At 44.3% G+C, this 25,944-nt stretch overlaps 1 protein-coding gene across 2 annotated transcripts in view; it reads left to right on the top strand.

Moving 5' to 3' along the window:
• The first annotated feature begins 3,539 nt into the window (after positions 1–3,539).
• LOC130282764 (proto-oncogene tyrosine-protein kinase receptor Ret-like) overlaps positions 3,540–25,944 on the top strand; it is a 597,601-nt gene continuing 575,196 nt past the window's right edge. For both annotated transcript variants that reach the window (XM_056531399.1, XM_056531400.1), the window contains exon 1: positions 3,540–3,616. In XM_056531399.1, coding sequence (XP_056387374.1) covers positions 3,613–3,616 — 4 coding nt within the window. In that variant the 5' untranslated portion in view covers positions 3,540–3,612. The remainder of the gene's footprint in view (positions 3,617–25,944) is intronic.

Here is a 25,944-nt window from a genome sequence, read left to right on the forward strand (position 1 = left end):
CGCGGGCTTCTGGGTAAAAAAATATTTAAATTAGCTCACCACACCACCTTCACAGGTAGTGTGTCCTGCAAAACAGCTCAGGCTCCATTTAAGAAGTCTCAGAACTGATTGGGATTTATGCCAAGCCAGAACTCTCTCCAGAAGGAAAGAGGACCCATCTGCAGACAGCTGTTTCGGGGTGTTTGCCCCTCGTCAGTACAGAGCAGGGTGATCTGGCTTGGCTGTGGTGAGAGGCCTGTGGCATTAAACGGGGTCAGTACTTTCCTCGGGGAGAGGACACCTCTTCAGGTGTAACGGAGATTCAAGTTAGGCCATTTAGCACTCCGCGGGCTTCTGGGTAAAAAAATATTTAAATTAGTTCACCACACCACCTTCACAGGTAGTGTGTCCTGCAAAACAGCTCAGGCTCGTTTAAGAAGTCTCAGAACTGATTGGGGTTTATGCCAAGCCAGAACTCTCTCCAGGAGGAAAGAGGACCCATCTGCAGACAGCTGTTTCGGGGTGTTTGCCCCTCGTCAGTACAGAGCAGGGTGATCTGGCTTGGCTGTGGTGAGAGGCCACATATATATTAATCATCTGTTGCTTTCAGCTTAAACAGCCTGTTATATTGATTTTATTGTGTCCATCAATACAGAGATACTGGGGGTCCTGAAGTGCGTCCCTTAGGCAAAGGCAAAAACATATGGTGCAGCTGCACAACACCCCAGCATCATTATCAGGCTCTTGTATGCTAAGTGTAATGCCAGTGGGCCCATTCTGCAGTTGTACTTTCTCTCTTGACGGACATAGCTCCCGGATTACCTTGTGTTTTAGTGCTCCTGGCTGTTCTCCTGCCGACTGCCTCATAGCTGTTGTCTCTGCTCCTGTTCCTCTGCCTGTTGGGTTCATGTGTGCGCCCTTATAAAAGGCAGACCCCTTCCGGATCAGTTTGCCTGTCTCTGACTATGTTTGTATGCTACCTGTCCATGACCTTGGCCTGTACCTGGATTTGCCCCTGCCTGTCGCCTTAGTGCTTAGCATCAGTGTCTCTGGTTCCACACCAGGACTACTCTCAGAAGTAGTGATCTGCCAGTGCCTAGCAGCAAAGATAAGATCCTCCTAGGTGAGGGTATAAATTAAAAAACCCCAGGGCTACTTGGATGACACCCTCAAAAGTGGCCCAATCCATATTAGTTAGGTGGCACAGCAGATCCACACCTATGATCTGTTACACTGAGCGTTCGGCCTAACCAATAGCTTATGAAAGCACTGTGGCATTATTATCTTCCAACAGACCGTTATCATAAGCATGCCACATATACATTACATAACTGAGTCATATATGTTGGGAAAAACAGTGGCTGCAGATATAGTTATGTGAAAAATGTGATAGTCGTGTGTGTTGATTCCCATTTTGCCATCTCTGGTTGAATGTGATGCTTTGTTACCTATTGACAAATTCAGAGGCCGCATGTGAGGACTCCACAATATGTTGGTTTGACCACCACAGAACTAGATGAACCTTTGCCACATCTACACAACAATATGTGGTGTCCCGTTACTGGATTGCATCCGCTGCCTTGTTGTGGGGTCCCCAAAGTCAGAGTCCCTAGGTGTAGGTGGGGTCCTCATCCTTAGTTAGCCCCTTGTCCCCCCTTTTGTAATTAAAATTATTTAAATATAATGTATTTATTTATATCGTAAGTGTACTTGCCTAGTTAGAGTCGCAGGACCTGCGGGTCACATGATGCGTTCCAAAGACTCTATGGTTTTGTAGTTCAAGGACCTTTGTAGGAAGTCAGGTGTTTACCCATCAGGCTATGTAACAGTGAGTGACAGCTGATTTGGACCAATCCAAAACGGCCCTGCCCCTGCCCATATAAGGGAGCGGCGGCCATTACTCTCTCTCTTTCCTCGTGGGCTGTTGACAGGGAAGGATCTGCGCTGCTGTCATCAGTGAGTTAGGCCCGAGCCTTGCGGCGACGGCTGATCTTTACAAAACTGTGAGTGTAATCAATCCCTAAACACTCTGCATGATCACCGGGCCATTTCTAACCCCTAAATCCGGACGGATCTTCGCAAATTACCCTAAATTCTGAGACTTATATCAAAAGTCAAGGTCCGCAACAACTGTCAGTCACTGAAGTGTATGGAGACTGTGTTAATGAGACTGTTACTGTTCATTGGATGCGCCGCAAGTCTTTAAGTAAAGTTTATCCAAGTTCAACTACCTTGTGGACCTTCAGTCATTTTATGCATGCACCTATCGTTACTGGGAAGGGCGGCGATAGGCCGGAGAATTACCTCAGCATACTAGCCCTTAGCCTGGCATCACGAACAATAGGGTTAACCTTGACCCCTGTTATACTGAAGCAATACACTGACTACACTACCCCTACCCCTGAGGCCTTCCACAAAGCTATTGTGAAATTTTTTAACATTGCAAATGCATGATATAATGGAGAACATACATAAATCCTGTCTAATTCTTACAAATTGTAAACTTATACTAGAGAGTCTAAAATGTGCCTGTTTTATCACCGTGTCTAAGGCTGTTTGATAAATTGGGTGCATCTTTAGATTGTTTAGTCTAATTTTGCACCATCTATTAGTTGGCTTAGTTTTGTACCCATATAATCTTTGAAGGTTTCATATATGGACATGAGTTTCTCCACAGGGACACACACTTCCCCATTGACATGCCCACAGCAACTAAACCAAGCAATGCCGTGGTTACTATGCATAACAAAATCCAACAACTTGACCTGCTGTCCACTTTCAGGCTATGCCTTATATTACTATTTTGTTAAAGGGGTACTCCACTGCCCCAGAATTTGGAACATTTTGTTCTGAACGCTGTGTGCCGGCTGCGGGGGTTGCGACTTCACGGCCACGCCCCTTGTGACATCATGCCACACCACCTCAAAGCAAGTCTATGGAAAGGGGCGTGGCAGCCACCACACCCCCTCCCATTGACTTGCATTGAGGGGCAGGGCCGTGACATCACAACCCCCACAGCCCGAACCCAGCGTTCAGAACAAAATGTTCCAAACACTGGGGCAGTGGAGTACCCCTTTAAGGAAAACATGGAGAGCCACAAAAATATTTTTTCTCCAAAAGCTTTTCTAAATCAGAGACTGTAACCACATTCAATGCACCTCAATTGGACACCATAAGAGTATCTCTTAAAGACCCCTAGGATTCTAATGCCAAAGTTAGTATCTTTGAGTCAAGCACCCCCTCAGCTCCTGCACAAGGCACAATACGATGTATTTGTTTTGCTAGGAGACTTCCTTTAACTCAGTTACATTGTTTTTCCTGTTCCGTTACAATATTATAAATGACAGTATCACACGTGTGTTTGATGGTAAGTGCTTGACCTGGCAGCTTCACATCATTGATTGCTCGGAGGATTTGTATCTCATTACGGACATGGCAGCTTCTCCTCACAGCCCAGGACTCTGCACCAGTTAGTGCTAATTACAATAATTACTGATTATCTCCTTTCTGTTTTTACCTGACAGCTGGAAGCAGCTATACGAAGAACACGGTCATTACACCGTATCTGTCCAGTCAAGTAATGGGACCGTGCGCTGCTACAACCTCGTAAGCACATCGCCCTCCAACTCTCTGATGCGTAAGTGTCCTTCATTTGTCTCTGTTAATTTACTTGTTCAAAACAATAGTGACAATTAGAAATGAGCAAATTAATTTGGGAGACTGGAGACAGACGGAGATCGTTTTTTGCAAGAAATGTGCACTGTTTTTCTATTCCTAGATAACACCTTTAAAGGCAATGAGATTTGTTGGGCACAGTTGATGTCCTACATGAGAGGGATCAGGCTCTGCCATTATGTTTGTTTTTCTGTGACAAAGCAGAACAATGGAAACAATTCTGCCATTGTGAACACACCCAGACAGCAAACCAGAATATTGCAGGCGCTTTGCTATACTAGATTCCAGTTCCCTGGCATTAAAAAAGTTGAACATTTTGTGCCCAAGTTTCTTTCACTCAAAAATATGGTCACTTTGGTCACCTCTGACAAAGAGGCATAACTTCAGTATAAATGGGGTGTGGTTATGTGCCATATTTATTATATGCAACTTTTTGAAAAAGTCCCACAATTTTGGTGCAACTGCACTTAATGTATAAACCACATGACAGAAAAGTACATTGAAAAACATTTTTAAAAATTCATCATTCATCGCAGCAATATGATAAATTATGCGCAATTGAAATCGGCATAAGGTCAAAACTGCAAGCTTGAAAGGTACTGTTTCTAAGAAGTACTTTACACATTGGTGTATTGTTGACTTAGAAGACCTCACAAAAGTGCAGAATGGAAAGTTATAAAACTTGGACACATATATACAAATTCTGACATACTTCTGTGTCCTTACCATGTGTTATTTGCCCTATTTTGTTCTTTTTCTCCTCTGTTTTTCTGTTGTCCCCACAATGTATCCATATTAAAGGGGTTATCCACCATAAGGTGATTTTAGTACGTACCTGGCAGACAGTAATGGACATGCTTAGGAAGGATCTGCGCTTGTCTTGGGCTAAATGGCTATGTTGTGAGATTACCATAATACTGTGGCTAGCTGTTTGTGAACTTGTATTTCCTTTTGACTTTTCTTTTTTTGACTACAAATCCCACAATTCCATTTTCCTCCCTCCCACACATCAGCCACCCCACCCATTGAAACATAAATGAGCTGCATCCATTAAAAAGACCTGTGGTTTTCAATCATGGGTGCCTGCAGTTACAGATTGATCTCTCTCCCACCAAGCGATCCCTCCACCCATTGAAGCAGACAGGCTCCCTGTCATCAGCTGACTAGTGAGTCCGGTCTTGGCCGCATTGCAAGCTGGGAAAAATCTGAGACAACAGTCATTTTGTATGCTGATAAAAATAAATATTGGAGTGAAAATAACAAAAGAATTGTGAGAAAACCATCACACACAGACACAGACACTATATTATGAACTTCACTAACTTTACAGCCCCTGTAGCATAGTCAAATAAAAAAAAATCTGGCATACCCCTTTAAACACATGTATCTTCTACTTATAGTGCTGGTTGACATAGCAAAGTACGGACATGACTGTATTGACTACAAAATAAATTTGATTATTAACAGGTTTCATTGAATTTTGTTAATGTTTAAATTGTTGCACAATATAAATATATATATAGTTTTGTTGAATAAGATGGAAGTATACTAGACAGGTAGGAGTTAGAGAATAAAGATCTTTTAATAACCTTAAAATCTCCATGGAGTCCAATACTCAATATCTACTGTCAAACAATATGACAAGTCTGGAACATGATCTGAATCTTCTGACCTTGGTAGAGGGCTTTTCACTTTCCCTAACCTTAGGCTGTCAGACCAAACTGAGAATATAAAGATGGCCAGTCCCAATGGAGAACATTTCAGAAGATCCTATTTGACCCTTTCATTTATAAAATGAACATGAGGGAGTCTAGACTACTAATACCAAATAAAACAAATATTGGTTAAGACATACATATTGTTCCTCTTGCTTAACTTTAGTGACTGCGCTAGTTGTACCCATATAATTGCTTTAAATTTGCAAATACAGATTATGTTCTATGTGTCTTATGTGTTCTGTTTCATCTCATTTATAATGTATTGTTGCTGGACTACATTAGAAAATATGGATTTATCAATCTGTCTGGGCCAATTTGCATATAACAAACAATCACAGGTCAGTGTTCATTTTAACAAAGAAATCATAGAAATGAAAGCTGAACTGTTGTTATGGACAAATTCCATTTTTGGCAGATCTTTGTCAGCCACCGCAAACAATCATTCTCATTTAATTTACAAGCTTTTACACCTAATAGTGCCAAAACCACCACACACTGGAATAAGCCTACTAGGTGGCGGTGTTGAGTATAAAACCCTTGAGAGCAGGGTAAGAAATGGGGCCAGGAGGTGTCAGAACAACAGTGGATTGGGGCAGGTAAGTATGTCTTATTTTTTATTTTTACTGCGCTCCCAGCCATATAAAAAAAATAATAATAATTAAATATGAATATCACCAGACAATATCCTTAAATAACAGAGGACTGAAAGGAGCTCCTGTGAATAGAACAGAGACTTTAGAATTTTGTATTCTCCTTTTAGTGTTGTGTGCCAGAATGCCTCTAGTGTAACTGTAATTATTAAGCTTATGTGCCTCATCTGAGAACTGTAACCATCAAGATTCCTGCTCCAATGTATGCAAAGAAGTTCAGTAAATCAGATTTTCCATTAACTACATTGGTTTGCAAGTGTCTTTCTTTAAAAAGAAGAACCATGAGAGAAAATTTACCTAAAGTCAGGAGGAGTCCAAATACAGGAAATGAGGGCAGGACAAGCAGGGCTCTGTGCAGGCTTCTGGCTTGTCAATCATCTTCATGTGTGAGCCCGTAGCATGTCACAGAGCCTCAATGCACAGAGCCCTGCTTGTCCTCAGTGTACAGAGCCCTGCTTGTCCTCACTGCACAGAGCCCTGCTTGTCCTTACTGCACAGAGCCCTGCTTGTCCTCACTGCACAGAGCCCTGCTTGTCCTCACTGCACAGAGCCCTGCTTGTCCTCACTGCACAGAGCCCTGTTTGTCCTCACTGCACAGAGCCCTGCTTGTCCTCAGTGTACAGAGCCCTGCTTGTCCTCAGTGTACAGAGCCCTGCTTGTCCTCAGTGTACAGAGCCCTGCTTGTCCTCAGTGTACAGAGCCCTGCTTGTCCTCAGTGTACAGAGCCCTGCTTGTCCTCAGTGCACAGAGCCCTGCTTGTTCTCAGTGCACAGAGCCCTGCTTGTCCTCAGTGTACAGAGCCCTGCTTGTCCTCACTGCACAGAGCCCTGCTTGTCCTCAGTGCACAGAGCCCTGCTTGTCCTCAGTGTACAGAGCCCTGCTTGTCCTCAGTGCACAGAGCCCTGCTTGTCCTCAGTGTACAGAGCCCTGCTTGTCCACCCTCACTTCCTGTATTTGGACTCCTCATAGAGACACACAAGCAATAGCTGCAGGGACAAAAATATACATATTTTTAACCAATGTATAATTCAAATATACATATAATGTTATTATCTACATTATATAATAGTTTTCGTTGATAACAGGTACACTTTAAGTTCCATTGCCAGCATTACCCCTTTCTACAATATATGTCTTCTGACTATTAAGTTTGCTTTATAGGGGTACTACGGTGGAAAACAATTTTTTTTAAATCAATGGGTGCCACAAAGTTAAACAGATTTGTAAATCACTTCTCTTTAAAAATCTTAATCCTTCCAGTACTTATCAGCTGCTGTATGCTCCAGAGGAAGTTGTAGTTCTTTCTGGAATTCTTTTCAGTCTGACCACAGTGCTCTCTGCTGACATCTCTGTCCATGTCAGGAACTGTCCAGAGTATAAGCAAATCCCCATAGCAAACCTCTCCTGCACTGGACAGTTCCTGATACAGACAGAGAATTCAACAGAGAGCACTGTGGTCAGACAGAAAAGAACTAGAGAAAGAAATACAACTTCTCGTAGAGCATGAAGCAGCTGAGAAGTAATGGAAAGATTAAGATTTTTAAATAGATGTAATTTACAAATCTGTTTAACTTTGTGGCAACAGTTGATTAAAAAAAAAAAAAAAAATTCCACTGGAGTCCCCTTTTAACCAGTCACTTTACAGGCAAGTGGTGATAGATCACAGTGGATACCTGTCCCACACAGAAAGTCTATATTGCTCCTGCCTCAACACTTATTATCAACAACTTAGACACAGTATCAAACAAAATGTACAAAGAAATCTTAAGGAATAGCATGGATTTTTGCCTTTTAATCCACAAATTTCACCCTTAAAGTTTTCAGTGGGGCCCTGGGCAGCTGCCCAATTGCCTGCCTAATAGTTCCAGCTCTTCCAGTTAAATCCAATGATATTTTATGGGGAAGTTTTTCCATTGGATCAGTGAGTTAGTACTATTGTACTTCACGCTAGCTTTGTTGACCACATCTGTTCTTGTTCTACTTGTTACCTGCCCCAGAAAGGCTCTAGAATGTTCATATGACTTTTACCCATTTTTTTTTTTTTTTTTGCTACCAGTTATAACATTTATTTTCCTGAAACCTAATCTCGCTAGAAAAGGATTGACCAAGAGGTTTGTAGCCTATTAGATATAAAGCCCCATATCAGATAGATTGTAAAAAACAGTAATAAATAATGATTAGGAAACACTTGCCTGAAGTGTGTTGGGATGGAACTGATGACATGAAGCTTAGAATCTAGATTGAGAGGGAAAGTGAATGAGCATATATCACTCTGTTTGTGCTTATCTTGTACCGGGGAGGCTGGACTATAATTTAAAGTGCATTAAGATGCCACTTACTGAAGAATTGATGTTAGTTAAAAGCCAAGTTTATGCAGGTCTGGCATTACTCAGAGACCCTTTATCACAGGTGAGGAGGGGCGACATGCTGAGGGATCTCTAAATCAGCTCAACAATGGATCTAAAGATAACAACCACCCATCTTACGCCAGTGCGCAGATTCTAATTCAAGTCAATATCCTGTCCCTCTCGGATAAATATATGGATGCTGCCCTGACAGTCCTGTAGGCATCCTTTAAAGGGGGTACTCCCGTGGAAAACTTTTTTTTTTTAAATCAACTGGCTCCAGAAAGTTAAACAGATTTGTAAATTACTTCTCTTAAAAAATCTGTATCCTTCCAGTACTTTTTAGGAGCTATATACTACAGAGCAAATGCTTTACCTCTGCTGTCCATTTCAGGAACTGTAAAGAGCAGGAGAAAATCCCCATAGCAAACATATGCTGCGCAGGACAGTTCCTAAAATGGACAGCAGAGGTCATCAGAGAGCTCTGTGGTCATGACATCACACAAATCTAAAAAGTAAAGCATTTCCTCTGACATATATAGCCCCTAAAAAGTACTGGAAGGATTAAGATTTTTAAGCATCTTGTAGCTCCACATGTGCCGCCAGTGTTATCCTGCATCTAACAAACATCTGCCCATGTACCTCCAATGTATCCCACATCACTAAATTGAATTTTACAACTCATCATGTACCGCCATTGCACCCCCACACCAAAAACAAACATCATAGAACTGTCCATTTACCTCCAGCCAGTGCACCCCCAAATCACAAACATCCTACATCTATCAATTTACCTCCAGTGCACCCACAGCACAAACATCCTACATCTATCCATTTACCTCCAGTGCACCCACAGCACAAACATCCTACATCTATCCATTTACCTACAGTGCACCCACATCACAAACATCCTACATCTATCCATTTACCTACAGTGCACCTACAGCACAAACATCCTACATCTATCCATTTACCTCCAGTGCACCCACATCACAAACATCCTACATCTATCCATTTAACTCCAGTGCACCTACAGCACAAACATCCTACATCTATCCATTTACCTCCAGTGCACCCATAGCGCAAACATCCTACATCTATCCATTTACCTCCACTGCACCACACCACAAACATCCTACATCTATTCATTTACCTCCAGTGCACCCACAGCACAAACATCCTACATCTATCCATTTACCTCCAGTGCACCCACAGCACAAACATCCTACAGCTATCCATTTACCTCCAGTGCACCCACAGCACAAACATCCTACATCTATCCATTTACCTCCAGTGCACCCACAGCACAAACATCCTACATCTATCCATTTACCTCCAGTGCACCCACAGCACAAACATCCTACATCTATCCATTTACCTCCAGTGCACCCACAGCACAAACATCCTACATCTATCCATTTACCTCCAGTGCACCCACAGCGCAAACATCCTACATCTATCCATTTACCTCCAGTGCACCACACCACAAACATCCTACATCTATCCATATACCTCCAGTGCACCCACAGTACAAACATCCTACAGCTATCCATTTAACTTCAGTACACCCACACCACAAACATCCTACATCTACCCATTTACCTCCAGTGCACCCACAGCACAAACATCCTACATCTATCCATTTACCTCCAGTGCACCCACAGCACAAACACCCTACATCTATCCATTTATCTTCAGTACACCCACACCACAAACATCCTACATCTATCCATTTACCTCCAGTGCACCCACAGCACAAACATCCTACAGCTATCCATTAACCTCCAGTGCACCCACAGCACAAACATCCTACAGCTATCCATTAACCTCCAGTGCACCCACAGCACAAACATCCTACAGCTATAAAGCAAAAAAACAACAAATAAAGCAAAAGTTAGTAAACTCTAGCATTAGCAGGAAGAGTGATCCATATAGGGTGCCAGACCAGACCATACCCACACCACAAACATCCTACAGCTATCCATTTACCTTCATTGTACCCCCATACCACTAAGGAAAATCCTGTACCTCCAGTGCATCCCCACACTACTAGCAAACATCCTAAAGCAAGGGCCATATTTGCCTCAAGGCACACAAGGACACATACCTAGGGTTGCAGTTTTTAGGGGTCGGCACTTGAATGAGTAAAAGAGAAGTTGCACACTTTTGATACAGAAGCTGTTGCTGCGCTGTAGCCTAATGGAAAAAATCTACTTCCCCCTGCAGCTATTTGTAAGCAGCAGGCTGGATGTGCCCAGTGTGCGCCACATCTGAAACCAGCCGCTCATGCACACCAAGCCCACCACTTACAAATATTCCTGTGAGGAAACAGGCGGGGGAAAGGACCCTGCAACTCTGGGCCACAGTGTAAACCCAAAATGCTGATGATAGTGCACTAGATCCTGGCAGTAAAGCATCCTAAGCAGCTATTTGAAGCCCAGAGCCCTACTGTTGCCATCAATATCCAGTGGGGAAGAAGGTTGGAGCCCTTAGCCTCTTACTTGAGCTCGGCCTCATTCCTCTTGCTTGTCTGCCCTTACCTGAGTGACTTCTTACTACAATACATAGACACATGCAGCACTGGATGATAAATATGAGTGTGCTCAGCTCCAGGCTGTTAGGACACTGCATATCCTACCTAGCTATAGGGAATTGTAGGATGATACCTGTGCATTATAGGAAACCAGAGCATACTGAAACAGTATAGAGGGTGACATGGGATGATATGGTATTACAGAGTGACAATGAGGGACTTAGAGTGACAGGATATAACAGAGAGTAAGATTATGGAAATAATGGGAAGACTGTAAACAACAGGGGGAAACAGGGTGATAATGTACAGTATAATAGAATGTGATATAGGGTAGTATAACACAGGGTGACGGGTAAGAGGGGATAACGGAGTAACAAGGATTAATATGTGGTAGAGGGTGTGATGCAAAGGGCAGATGGAATTACGCTAGGGGCAGATAGCATTAACCCCTTGTATTCGTGACACCAGGGCGTGGTTTATCCTCAATATCACCCAAAGGTATACTAGATCCTGGGCTAGGCACGAGGGCAATAATGACTCTGACGCCAAGTTATGGATAACGGTAGCTTTACTGAGGGTAGACAGATGGTAAAGTCTATACAGTTCAGCCAGGGCCCACGGAGGTGACCAGTGACACAGAGACCTTAAGGGCTTGCTGGGACTTGTAGTAGATGGGGTCAATTTCATGCAGGCCACATTGACTTGACAAATGATGACTGACTGATTTGACTGATGACTGACAATACTGTGTCTTTGGCTTACTTTAGCTGCAGACTGGACTTGAGGCCTCCTATGACTCAGGACACTCTCTAGGAATTGACTTGACCTCAGAAAAGACTTGTAAGGAAAGAGAGAGAGCTAGCTCCACCCAGGGCTTATATGGGGGAGACTAGCAGGGAGCCCATAGGTCACTCCTGAGATCACCTGGTCACTGGTACCTCCTGGATAGCAATCACATGACAAGTCACATGGTAAACAGTCTTTAAGTGACAACGCTTCCTGAACACATTACATGGTATAATACATTAGAAAAATATTTACATGGGGGGGGGGGGGGACAGATGCAAGGGGGGCCAGAAGACACTGTAGGGAGGCTGCCTGACAGGGCAGCAAGGGTATGGGGTAACACTTCCCATACTGGGCCACCACAAACTCCCCCTCTCGAATACAGCCATTCTTGGTGCCCAGTCCTGGACGGCGGATGACTAACAGTGGCCACTGAGGCCTAGTGACAGTTCCTGGTGCATATTGGTATCAAATGTCCTTCAAAGGTCTGGATAGTTAATAACAACAGGGGATGAGTCCATGCAGCACTTTAGAAATGTCCATACATGCTCCTTTGGGAAATAAATTGGTAGACACACAGGATTCTTTACACTCTAGACACTGCTGTTATGGTCACAGTAGGTGGTGGATCCTCTGGGCCTGTGTGGATGATGACATGAGCCGTGCCAGGGAGCGGAGTCTAAGGTGCTGCTGGTTTTCACCAGAGCCCGCTGCAAAGCGGGATGGTCTTGCTGCGGTAGGTGGCACCCAGGTCGCTACCCCTGGCATGACTCGTCCACACAGGTGGCTGGGAGGTGGCGTGGCCCAGAAGGAAACTGGCAGGATGTGGCAAGATGGCAGTAGGTCAGGGCAGGTAACACAGGTGCAGGGTAGGTAAGGTAGCAAGGAACAGGTACACAGTAACAGAGACACAGCAATAGACAACCAAAGATCTGGCAGGGAACCAAGGGAGGCGCTGATATTTAAGGACCAGGATGCAGGTGTAGACACTTGATTTAATGAGCACTGGCCCTTTAAGAGTGACAGCTCCCGTGCACGGGAGGCAGAAGCACGCACGCCGGGGCTGCGACGACATGGAGAGGCAGAAGATGAGGGAGGTGAGTGACGGGCTGCGATGCAAATCCCAGCCCCGCCGGCAGCAGGGACATAAGAAGAGAGTACCTCCGCCCCCTTTGGTCTCCCCACTACATAAGACCAGGGAGTTTCTGGAATGGGCAAAGGCTGTAAGGAACTTGTAGGCTTCTGTGGTGGAGACTTCTAAGGTGATCAACTGGCAAGGAAGAATGTCCCCAATTCAAGGCTTTACGTCTGAGTTTAAAAGGCACAGAAGATATCACAGGGGGAACAGGACAGTGATCTTGGCAATATTGTCCCCATAAGTGATTTCACCAAATTTCCAGTCAAGTTGTGGAGAATGACGTTGAAGCCAAGGAAGACCAAGAAGAAGCTCAGAAGTACAATGTGGTAGCACATAGAACTCAATTTTTTCCTTATGCAAATTTCCTACTTGCATGAAGAGGGGTTCCATGTGAAATTGCACCTTACAGTTCAGATTTTGTCCAATAACAGAAGAGATGTAGAAGGGCTTGGTAAGACGAAACACTGGAAGACAGGTTTTCTGGACCTGGGAGGAACCAATGAAGTTACCAGCGCAACCAGAGTCCAAAAGAGCAGAAGCGATGAAAGAAGCCTTGGCAGAGGGAAATACTTGAACCAGGGGGGTCAAGCGAAGGGAGGTAATTTTCACTTCAAGGGATGCCACTCCTACTTGTCCAAGTTGAGAGCGTTCTCCTGGACGCGGGGGACTTATAGAACAGTCTTTGAGAAAGTGCTCCGGACTGACACAATATAGGCACAAATTCTCATCACGTCAACAGGATTTTTCCTGCAGCGTTAAGTGAAAACGGTCCACTTCCGTAGCCTCTTTGGCAAAAGGCAAAGTAGAGAGTAGGGGTGGATGTTGGAACACAGGGGCCAGACGAGGTAAACGCAGTGTTCGGGCAGGTTCTTTTTCCAAAGGAAGTTCCTCCTGCCTCTCGGCAAAACGCACATCAATTCGAGTGGCTAAATGAATAAGTTCGCTCAGGTTAGCCGGAGTGTCTTGTGCAGCAAGATAATCCTTGATTCTAGAGGAAAGTTATTTTTTAAAGGTAGCACACAAGGCCTCGTCATTCCAAGAAAGTTATGAGACAAGAGTGTGGAACTGAACTGGTTAGTCGCCAACGGAGGAGTTCCCTTGGCAGAGGTTCAGTAGAGTCGTCTCAGCAGAGGAGGCTCACGCAGGTCCTTCAAATGCATTGTGGATTTCTGCAAGGAAGGCTGACAGGTTCAAGGAGACCGGATCTCTATGATCCCAGAGAGGAGTAGCCCAGGCCAAAGCTTTTCCAGACAGTAGACTGAACACAAACACCACTTTAGCACGCTCCTTTGGGAACAGATCCGCCATGAGTTCAAGATTGATAGAACGCTGTGTCACAAAGCCTCTACACAGCTTGGGTTCTCCGTCATACTTTGAAGGCAAGGACAAACGAAGCTTGGTCCTGGAGGAAGCTGCAGACACCTGAGGAGGCTCAGGAACAGGTGTTGTTGCAGCTGCTAAGCGGCAAGGAGCAGTTGCACCATGACTGAAAGTTGATTCAGTTGTTGCGCCTGAAGGGCTAACTGCTGCGACTGTTGAGCCACGAAGGTGGGAAGATCTGAGACATCTGGCAAAGGCACCCCTGCAGGATCCATGGCTGGATCTTACTGTTACGGTCACGGCAGGTGGTGGATCCTCTGGGCCTGTGTGGATGATGACGTGAGCCGTGCCAGGGAGCAGAGTCTAAGGTGCCGCTGGTTTTCACCAGAGCCCACCACAAAGCAGGATGGTCTTGCTGCGGCAGGCGGCACCCAGGTCACTACCCCTGGCACGACTCGTCCACACAGGTGGCTGGGAGGTAGCATGGCACAGAAGGAGACTGGCAGGATGTTCAAGATGGCAGTAGATCAGGTCAGGTAACACAGGTGCAGGGTAGGTAAGGTAGCAAGGAACAGGTACGCAGTAACAGAGACACAGGACTTTCACAATGGCAATAGATACCCAAAGATCCGGCAGGGAACTAAGGGAGGAGCTGATATTTAAGGACCAGGGTGCAGGTGTAGACACTTGATTAAATAAGCACTGGCCCTTTAACCCCTTGGGGACAGAGCCCATTATAACCCTAAGGACAGAAGCATTTTTTGCAAATCTGACCACTGTCACTTTAAGCATTAATAACTCTGGGATGCTTTTACTTATAAATTTGATTCCGAGATCGTTTTTTCGTGACATATTCTACTTTATGGTAGTGGTACATTTTTGCCGATGCTTGCATCATTTCTTGGTGAAAAATTCAAAAATTTTATGAAAAATTAGAAAATTTAGCATTTTTTTTAACTTTGAAGCTCTCTGCTTGTAAGGAAAATAGACATTCCAAATAAATTATATATTGATTTACAAATACAATATGTCTACTTTATATTTGCATCATAAAGTTGACATGTTTTTACTTTTGGAAGACATCAGAGGGCTTCAAAGTTCAGCATAAATTTTCCAATTTTTCCCAAAATTTTCAAAATCGAAATTTTTCAGGGACCAGTTCAGGTTTGAAATGGATTTGAAGGGCCTTCCTATTAGAAATACCCCACAAATGACCCAATTATAAAAACTGCGCCCCTCAAAGTATCCAAAATGACATTCAGTAAGTTTGTTAACCCTTTAGGTGTTTCACAGGAATAGCAGCAAAGTGAAGGAGAAAATTCAAAATCTTCATTTTTTACACTCGCATGTTCTTGTAGACCCAGTTTTTGAATTTTTACAAGTGGTAATAGGAGAAAAAGCCTCCAAAAATTTGTAACCCAATTTCTCTTGAGTAAGGAAATACCTCATATGTGTATGTCAAGTGTTCGGCGGGTGCAGTAGAGGGCTCAGAAGGGAAGGAGCAACAATGGGATTTTGGAGAGTGAATTTTGCTGAAATGGTTTTTGGGGGGCATGTCACATTTAGGAAGCCCCTATGGTGCCAGAACAGCAGAAAACCCCACATGGCATACCATTTTGGAAACTACACCCCTCCATGCATGTAACAAGGGGTCCAGTGAGCCTTAACACCACGCAGGTGTTTGACGACTTTTCATTAAAATCGGATGTGTAAATGGAAAAAAAATTTTTTTTTTCACTAAAGTGCAGTTTCTTCCCCAAACTTAACAATTTTACAAAGGGTTTTGGGAGAGAATGCCCCCCAAAATTTGTAACCCCATCTCTTCTGAGTATGGAAATACCCCATGTTAGGACGTAAAATGGTCTGCAGGCGAAATACAATGCTCAGAAGAGGAGGAGCGCCATTGAGCTTTTGGAAAGAGAATTCGTTTGGAATGATAGTCAGGGGCCATGTGCGTTTACAAAGCCCCCCGTGGTGCCAGAACAGTGGACCCCCCCACATGTGACCCCATTTTGGAAACTACACCCCTCACAGAATTTAATAAGGGGTGCAGTGCAGTATTTACACCCCACTGGCGTTTAACAGATCTTTGGAACAGTGGACTGTGCAAATGAAAAATACAATTTTTCATTTTCACGGACCACTGTTCCAAAAATCTGTCAGACACATGTGGGGCGTACATGCTCACTGTACCCCTTATTACATTACACGAGGGGTGTAGTTTCCAAAATGGGGTCACATGTGTGGGGGGGTCCATTGTTCTGGCACTCATGTGGTCTTCAATTCCGGACACATTTTCTCTTCAAAATCCCAATGGCGCTCCTTCTCTTCTGAGCAGCATTGTAGTGCGCCCGCCGAGCACTTTACATCCACATATGGGGTATGTTCTTACTCAGAGGAAATGGGGTTACAAATTTTGGGGGGCTTTTTTCCTATTTTCCCTTGTGAAAATGAAAAATTTAGGGTAACACCAGCATTTTAGTGAAAACATATTTTTTTTCATTTTCCCATACAACTTTAATGAAAATTCATCAAACACCTGTGGGGTGTTCAGGCTCACTATACCCCTTGTTACATTCCGTGAGGGGTGTAGTTTCCAAAATGGGGTCACATGTGGGTATTTATGTTTTTGCGTTTATGTCAGAACTGTAAAATCAGCCACCCCTGTGCAAATCATCAATTTAGGCCTCAAATGTACATGGTGCGCTCTCACTCCTGAGCCTTGTTGTGAGCCCGCAGAGCGTTTTACGCCCACATATGGGGTATTTCCGTACTCAGGAGAACTTGCGTTACTAATTTTGGGGGGCTTTTTTTCCTTTTACTGCTTGTGAAAATAAAAAGTATGGGGCAACATCAGCATATTAGTGTAAACATTTTTTTTTTTACACTAACAGGCTGGTGTAACCCCCAACTTTTCCTTTTCATAAGGGGTAAAAGGAGAAAAAGCCCCCCAAAATTTGTAGTGCAATTTCTCCCGATTACAGAAATACCCATATGTGGCCCTAAACTGTTTCCTTGAAATACGACAGGGCTCTGAAGTGAGAGAGCGCCATGCGCATTTGAGGACTAAATTAGGAATTGCATAGGGGTGAACATAGGGGTATTCTACGCCAGTGATTCCCAAACAGGCTGCCTCCAGCTGTTGCTTAACTCCTAGCATGCCTGGACAGTCAGTGGCTGTCCAGAAATGCTGGGAGTTGTTGTTTTGCAACAGCTGGAGGCTCTGTTTTGGAAACACTGCCATACAATACGTTTTTCATTTTTATTGGGGGGACAGTGTAAGGGGGTGTATATGTAGTATTTTACTCTTTATTATGTGTTAGTGTAGTGTAGTGTTTTTAGGGTACATTCACACTGGCGGGTTACGATGAGTTTCCCGCTAGGAGTTTGCGCTGCGGCGAAAAATTTGCCGCAGACCAAACTTCAAGCAGGAAACTTACTGTAAGTGCATGCTGGGAGTTGTACTTTTGCAACAGCTGGAGGCACACTGGTTTTAAAACCTTCATTTAGGTTCTGTTACCTAACAGTATTTTCCAACCAGTGTGCCTCCAGCTGTTGCAAAACTACATCTCCCAGCATGTACTGACATACCGTGCATGCTGGGAATTGTACTGTTACAACAGCTGGAGGCACACTGGTTGGAAAACCTTCAGTTAGGTTCTGTTACCTAACAGTATTTTCCAACCAGTGTGCCTCCAGCTGTTGCAAAACTACAACTCCCAGCATGTACTGACATACCTTGCATGGTTTGAGTTGTACTTTTGCATCAGCTGGAGGCACACTGGTTGTAAAACCTTCAGTTAGGTTCTGTTACCTAACAGTATTTTCCAAATAGTGTGCCTCCAGCTGTTGCAAAACTACAACTCCCAGCATGTACTAATCGCCGAAGGGCATGCTGGGAGATGTAGTTATGCAACAGCTGGAGGTTACGCAACTACAACTCCCAGCATGGTGAGACAGCTGTTTGCTGTTTCAGCATGCTAGGATTTGCAGTTTTGCAACATCTGGAGTGCTACAGTTTATAGACCACTGCCCAGTGATTTCCAAACTGTGACCCTTCAGATGTTGCAAAACTACAAATCCCAGCATGTCCAGACAGCAAAGAGCTGTTTGAGCATGCTAGGAGTTGTAGTTTTGCAAGATCTGGAGGGATACAGTTTAGAGACCACTATATAGTGGTCTCAAACTGCAGCCCTCCAGCTGTTGCAAAACTACATATTCCAGCATGCCCAAACAGCAAAAAGCTGTCTGGGCATGCTGGGAGTTGTAGTTTTGCAACATCTGGAGGGCTACAGTCTCAGACTGTAGCCCTCCAGATGTTGCTAGGCAACTTACCGTCTTCCGTAGGATCCAGGGAGCCGTCCTCTTCTGCCGCATGCCGCCCGCGCCAATCTCCATTGCCGCCCGCCGATCACCGTCGCCCGCAGCTTCCGGAGGGGTAAGTGAACCTTCGCCGTTCGGTCCCCCGTCGTTTTCCCCATCCTGCCCCGCCTATTGTGGGTGGGCAGGACGGGGAAAACTAAAGTAAACCCCTCTTCCCCCAATCTGCTATTGGTGGTCGCGTCTAGACCACCAATAGCAGAGATAGGAGGAGTGGCACCCCTGCCACCTCACTCCTATCGATTTTGGGGGATCGTAGTTGTCTTAGACAACAGCGATCCCCCTTTTATCCCGGGTCACCATAGACCCGTAGTGACCCGGAATCGGCGCAAATCGCCGATCTGATGACCCCCCTGGGCATTTGCACGGGGTGCCTGCTGATAGATATCAGCAGTCACCCCAGTCCGGTCCCCGCCCAGCGTGCGTCGGGGATCAAATTCCCACGGGCGTATGGATACGCCCTTCATCCTTAAGTACCAGGACGCAAGGGTGTATGCATACGCCCTTCGTCCCCAACAATTTAAGAGTGAGAGCTCTATGAGGCGAGGGCCACACATGCCGGGGTTACGAGGAGACAGAAAACGGAAGATGAGGGAGGTGATTGACGGGCTGGGATTCGCATGTGGGCGCATCCTGCGATGCGAATCCCAGCCCCGCCAGCAGCAGGGACATAAGCAGAGAGCGCTCAAAGCCAGCGTGTCCCTCCAGAGTGCAGGTATTACAACTGAAACACATAAATTGTGGATTGGGCTGCCAGAGGCTATTTTCCCAATGCCTTAGCTACTGGGGCCCTTTGGTACTAAAACACTTCTCCCCAGAACTCTATACATGTTTTATACAACACACCATTGTTACCTCTATATACAGCATTTCTGTCACTCTACATGCTTTACTGCTTCTCCCCAGAACTCTATACATGTTTTATACAACACACCATTGTTACCTCTATATACAGCATTTCTGTCACTCTACGTGCTTTGCTTTACTAGGTTGCAGGGGAACCCTCTGGCCAGGAGAGCACCCTGTACACGGGGACAGAAAAAATGTTAGATACATATAAACATTTCCACAATATGGACTGGTAATGGACACGTTAGATACAGTCCTGACTAGACATTTTGACAAACTCATTTGCACATTATATAGACTGACTAAATTAATTGGACAATGTATGATACTATGTTACTCCCTATATCTAGCAGGAAGATGTCATGGCAGGGAGGTAGTGGCTACGCTTCTTCTGATCAGGTCAGGATACCTCCCATATAAATTGCCATGAACAAAAGACACTGTACACTTTGACATTTTTGTACAAACATATTATATACATTTTATTATAGCACACCATAAACATTATAGTACACTTACACGAATACTCACTTGCACAAAGATAATATCAAAATATATTACTCTAACGGTATATACATATATTTTTCTTTTTGTTCCTAGTACCGCTCCACAGTTCAGGTACACTTTAGAGCTCTTAGTAAAGAATCACGGCTAAAAGCTGGGCACATACACTTATGCAAATTATTACAAATAAACTTCTTGACAAGTTCGTCAGGCACTTCTTAAACGTTGCATAACCTGTAGACAACAAAAGTACTTTACAAAGTAAAGTTAGTGACCCATAGTAGAATTATCACTGGTAGGCTTCTTTAACTTGGAAACTTGCCATCCCAGCCTCGCAGGTCGGACTGCTTCCAAGGCTGGGACATGTAACGGGGTCCATGGGACTGTGCCCCCTCTAATGGACTAACTCGGGTGTTCCAGTTCACCCAGGACAAGGTAGACTTCATAATGGTGGGGCTGATGGTGACCACCATTTGCACCGCAGCAGCTTGCGCCACTGGGGGAAGAGCAGTTGGTGCCTGTTGGGTCGGCCAAACCTCCTCTAGGGAGTAGGTCGAGGCACTTCAGTTGCTGCACGCTGGTTAGGCCAGACCTCCTCGACCACAGGAGTAGGCCTGGGCACATCTGTAAATGACTAGACTGTCGGAACTGAGGCATGAGGCTTCCCTGGCAGGGGAAGAAGGTGCTCGCTCATATACTGTATTAGTCCAGGCTCATAGCCAAACAACCACTTTGGTAAAGGTGGGGACGGGGATGTGCTGCAGACTTCTGGACCTGGGGGGTTTGCTCTGGGCTAGGGGTAGAAGGAGGGGTAGAAGAAGCGGCCTCAGCCACGGGACTCACTTCTGACTGCTCGGTGTGGATTTAGGCCCAGGATCCCCAGGTTCGGTGGTGAGGGGACAGCCTCACATGCGATGATCTGCGGGAAGATGCCGGGGTTTCTGGCCAGTCTTCATCATCCTTGGGCAGCGTGACTTGGTAGCAGGCCTCTTCGGTCCCCATGGAGATCTTCTGGAGACTCTTGCAACATGTGCGCCGCGGCGACTTTCCGGCGCTTGGGACTCTGCATGGTTGCTTGCCTGTTCCGCCATGTTGCTCCACTTGCTGACTTCCGGCAAACTGGGAGGACCCTACAGTGCTGCTCCTTTTATGCAGGGCTTTGGGAAAATAACCACCGGTCGGAAGTGCATCAGCTGTGCAGCACTGACTTCCACTCCCCGACAACAAGGGGAGGATCTTTACAGTTCCACTCCGGCATCTATACAGCAATATCATTTCCACACTCAGGGGCACGTTTCTCCAGCACATCTTTAGCCCTTGCAGGTACAGGCAATACTTGACAAGGTAACATATCTTCTGATCTTGCACATGGTCGACACAGTACTTAAATGTTTCACAATGGCGGACAACAGTCTTTTCTTCACCTCCCCCTCTATTTCACAAGCGCCTTGGGGAAAACATTCTTAACTGGTAAAGTCCCGTACACTTTCTGGTGCAAATTTTATTTGCATCGGCATGCAATTTTCACTGACAATACTGGACACAGTTCAGACTGGGGGGGGAGGACTTGTTGCATAAGGCGCACACCCATATCCTGTTCGTAGGATGCCAAAAGTTGTGGTAGAGGGTGTGATGCAAAGGGCAGATGGCATTAACCCCTTGTATTCGTGATGCCAGGGTGTGGTTTTTCCCTCGATACCACCCGAAGGTATACCGCTAGATCCTGGGCTAGGCACAGGGGCAATAATAACTCCGATGCCAAGTTATGGATAACGGTAGCTTTACTGAGATTAGACAGATGGTAAAGTCTATACAGATCAGCCAAGGCCCACGGAAGTGACCAGTGACTCAGAGACCTTAAGGGCTTGCTGGGGCTTTTAGAAGATAGGGTCAATTTAATGCAAGCCACGTTGACTTGACAAATGATGACTGTGGCTGACGACTTGACTGATGACTGACAATACTGCGACTGTGGCTTACTTGTAGCTGCTTGTGGCTGCAGACTGGGTTTGAGGCCTCCTATGACTCTGGACTCTCTCTAGGACTTGACTTGACCTCAGCAAAGACTTGTAAGGAAAGAGAGAGCTAACTCCACCCAGGGCTTATACGTGGGAGACTAGTAGGGAGCCCATAGGTCAACTGGTCACTGGTACCTCTTGGGTATCAATCACATGACAAGTGACATGGTAAACATTCTTAAAGTGACAACACTTCCTGAACACATTAAATGGTATAATACATTAGAAACATATTTACATGGGGGGGGGGGGGGGGGGGGGGGTACAGATGCAAGGGGGCCCAGGGGACACTTTAGGGAGGCTGCCTGACAGGAGAGCAAGGGTACGGGGTATCATCTCCCGTACTGGGCCACGACAGACAGATAGTGGCAGAAGAAAGAGCTGGAGAAGACTCAATAGTCAGAATCATGGGCCCTGGCTTCAGTGCTGCAAATATGCAGCATTACGTTGTCTGGACCCAGCCTTTAGATTCTGAGGTATGTAGAATCACCCTAGTGGCCAAGGCTGCATAGGTTGTATATACAACCCTACCAACAGCTGTTTACCTCCAGTGCACCCCTGATGAAATATGTTATCTTAATAAACTTCACTTAGAAGTCATTCAGAGTGCTACACAGCTATCCTGTTATTTCGTAATGTTGAGTAAGTCAGACTAGAAGTTCACTTTTTATTAGCCTAGGTAATATAATGCTGGTGCTTTCTCATGCTAGGTTGTGTGAGATGTAGCTCCAGTAGTGATATATCTAAGCCATTGATACTGTCAGACAACTGACCTTTGTTTTTTCTGACTTCCAACATGATGTTTGGAGAAAGTGACAGTAGCATTTCTTCCTTTAAAAGTCAAGATCACATTGTAACACAAAAGCCATGCGATGTGTCTGTCTTACACTGCCTCCCAAATGTAGCCTATATACTTTTAACCTTAGAAGTACTTTTCTTTTTAGAAAATTAACTATTTCAGTATAACAGCAAGATAAAAAGGTATAGAAAAATGTTTACACTTCAGTTAAATGAACTAAATCAAGAAATCATCATAATGAAGGTGAAAAGGTTCAGTGAATATTTAACTTTGTAAAGTGTAATAGAAAACCATTGAGTCGGAGATAACGTGCCGGAACATGTGCTGTTCATGTACAGTGATGCTGTAAAATGTGTGATGAACCCTTTCCTACGTCACTGTAACCATAGAGCAGGCAACTGTGACGAATGACCATTCTCTGCTCGCTCTGACTGTGTTGATTTAGTACTAGGCTTGTCAAAAGATACAGCAAAATCAAGTCAGTATTTATCTACAGTTGAATGCCGAAGTACACGATTGAGTTACATGCATGTTCTCCATTCACAAATGACCTTATTATGCTCACAGAAACACCTTTATTGCCTCTAAAATAAGTCTATTGTGTTCAGAGGGTTTCTTTTAAGGATTAATACTATATGATATAAAAAAAAACAATTTTAAAGAAAATACGAAGAAAAATACGGCAGGGGTCACAGGTGGCATGTTTTAATGCATGATTTTGCTACCCATTGACTGTTCCATAATATTTGACTGCGAGAATAACACTGCAGATTTCCCTATTGTTGACTTATTGAATTATTTGAGTCCTAGAATGAATCCTACAAACACATGTGTGATCAGAGCCTTTAAGTGGTAACTCAATTGATAAATTTTACATTTACAGGATAGGTGATATGTAGCTGATCGGGGGTGGGTGAGGTGGGTTGGATTTTGGAAGATTCCCTTCTCTGGGACCCGGCATTCTCAGTAAGAAGCATTTGAGCACTGATGAAGCCCAAGTACTTTACTTATGTCTTTGTGACACTTCCATAGGAATGAATGCTGTCTGCAGCACACGCTGCTCATTAAGAGCAAGGTCCCGTCTCAATGATCTTGGTGGGGGTGGAGTTGGGGGGTTGTATGATATTGGGTCCCAGTGGTCGGACCCTCAGAGATCAGCTACTTATTTAACATTGCCCAGGGTGGCAGTATAACATAAAAAAGCAGTACTCACCTGCTGGCGATTCTGTTCCGTCAGGGTTGGTTGTCATTGTGGCAACCAGAGCAGGGCGGAACATTAGCTGGTAGCTACGCTAAAAAGAATACTCTCAGGATGGTGGGGCCTTACGGTATGCAACAACCTTGTCATAGTACTGTTAGGGACTTAAGGATTTCCCCAAACCTCCCCCATGCACTCCAGGCCAGTGCCAGAGCGTTTGGGGTGCTCTTGGGACATTATTTCATAATATAGATAGAGTAAAATGGAAAAAAAAACATCAAACATTATTTTAAAAAAATTGTGTGCAGGAGGCGTGTCGGCCGCAGCGTGTCAGCCGCAGCGTGATGTCGCAGCCGACACGCCTCCTCCATGTAGTTCTATGGAAGAGGCGGGGAGGCAGCATTCTTGCCTCCCCGCCTCTCCCATAGAACTGTATGGGGACAGGGCGTGGAGGGGGCGTGCCGTCAACCTCAGAGAGGTTGACGCTACATGCATTAGCAATGCGGGGCCCTGTTTGGGAGATCATGGGGGGTCCCCTGTGGATAGGGGATAAGTTGTTTTTTGCTGCAGATATCCTTTAAGGCTAGTGATTTTGTTACAGGGTAGTGAGCAATAGATTATTTTCAATGTTCCTGGAGAAATATATATCAGGATATAAACTTTAGGATGAATATAAATGTTTATTTCTCTCCAATGGTGGCTTCACGTAGAGATGATTCAAATATTTAGTCCACTTGCAAATGAGAATATGAAGTGATTAAGTTGTTGTTTTGTGCCGGATTAACAATTGTAAGTAATTGGACGTCTGCCTCCCCCCCTGGTATCCTTGCTTGGACTAAATTGATAAACCTGGTCAGGAAATATGAGAAATTTTATTTCAATTTTTATTTTATTTAGTGTTTCTTTTTTTCTTTATTTCTTTACCTGCTACGGCACAGGAGGGTGAGAGTGGGAAAACAGCTATATAAATTGTAAAATGTGTTTTCTCTTACTATTTATACATGGACTTAGTTAAGCATTTATTTATCTTATTGTTGGAATGAAAAGAAACAAACACTAACCAGAGAAAGACTCTTTTAAGTCAAAATTACAAATATCAAGACAATGTTATGTATTTATGATTGAATTTACTAAACCACTTGTATTATTACTTTAAAATTGTTGCTATATAAAGACAATAATCTGAAATGCCTTTTTAACAAAATACACCTCTTCTCTGTGGCTTCCAAGGTAGATTCCTGGCAGGATGTTCTACTGTTTGCTCTGTCTGAATCATCAGCCTTCCATTGCTTACTTTTCCATCCTGTAGTGGGTATCTCATCCAGCAGGGAAATCAGAAAGATGAGGATATGAAGCCTGAGCCGCGCTGTGCATGCTGGCTGTGTGCTGCATAATGTTATAATGTTTTCCTAATCATATAAGAGACAAAACAGCGAATAGAACATAAAATGTGACCCACTCTCTGCAAACACTGAAATAGTTTCTTTATAATGCTTATGCCTACTGAATTATTACGTTTTATTATGAATCACATTATTTCAGTGAAAATCCACCTTAGATTAACTCCAAATTTCATACAGCTGAGTATACTACTATTCACTGTTTGTTTGTTTTTTAACTTGTTATTCAGTAAAGATTGTTCTCAGCTCTTATTATGATTTTTTTTAGATTTCTCATTAAGTGGGTGCACATTTGCTGCATGCCACCAAGAACATGCATGTGTAGGGCTAGAAATTCACTGATGTCATGGTAGCTAAAAGTAGACCGCTGGCCCAGGAGGCACTTCCCCAACACACATAGCAGTGGTAACCACACTATTACTTTAGGGTAATTGTAGTTCCTTAGTAGATTCCATCCTGGGCACACCAGACTACAATGTCCAACTGATGATATAATAAGGAACTCTTGATGTTCCAAAGGTGTGGATTTAGCAATATAATTGATAGGAGGACAAACTAGAGCAAAAAAGACTGCACTGCAAGGGTTTAACTTAGTTTGTTCAACAATGGATCATCTGCATACATGGAGGCACTTGTTAGGGACAGTAACAAG

Source organism: Hyla sarda, chromosome 7 (genome assembly GCF_029499605.1).
Source record: "Hyla sarda isolate aHylSar1 chromosome 7, aHylSar1.hap1, whole genome shotgun sequence".
In the NCBI taxonomy this organism is placed as follows: domain Eukaryota; kingdom Metazoa; phylum Chordata; class Amphibia; order Anura; family Hylidae; genus Hyla; species Hyla sarda.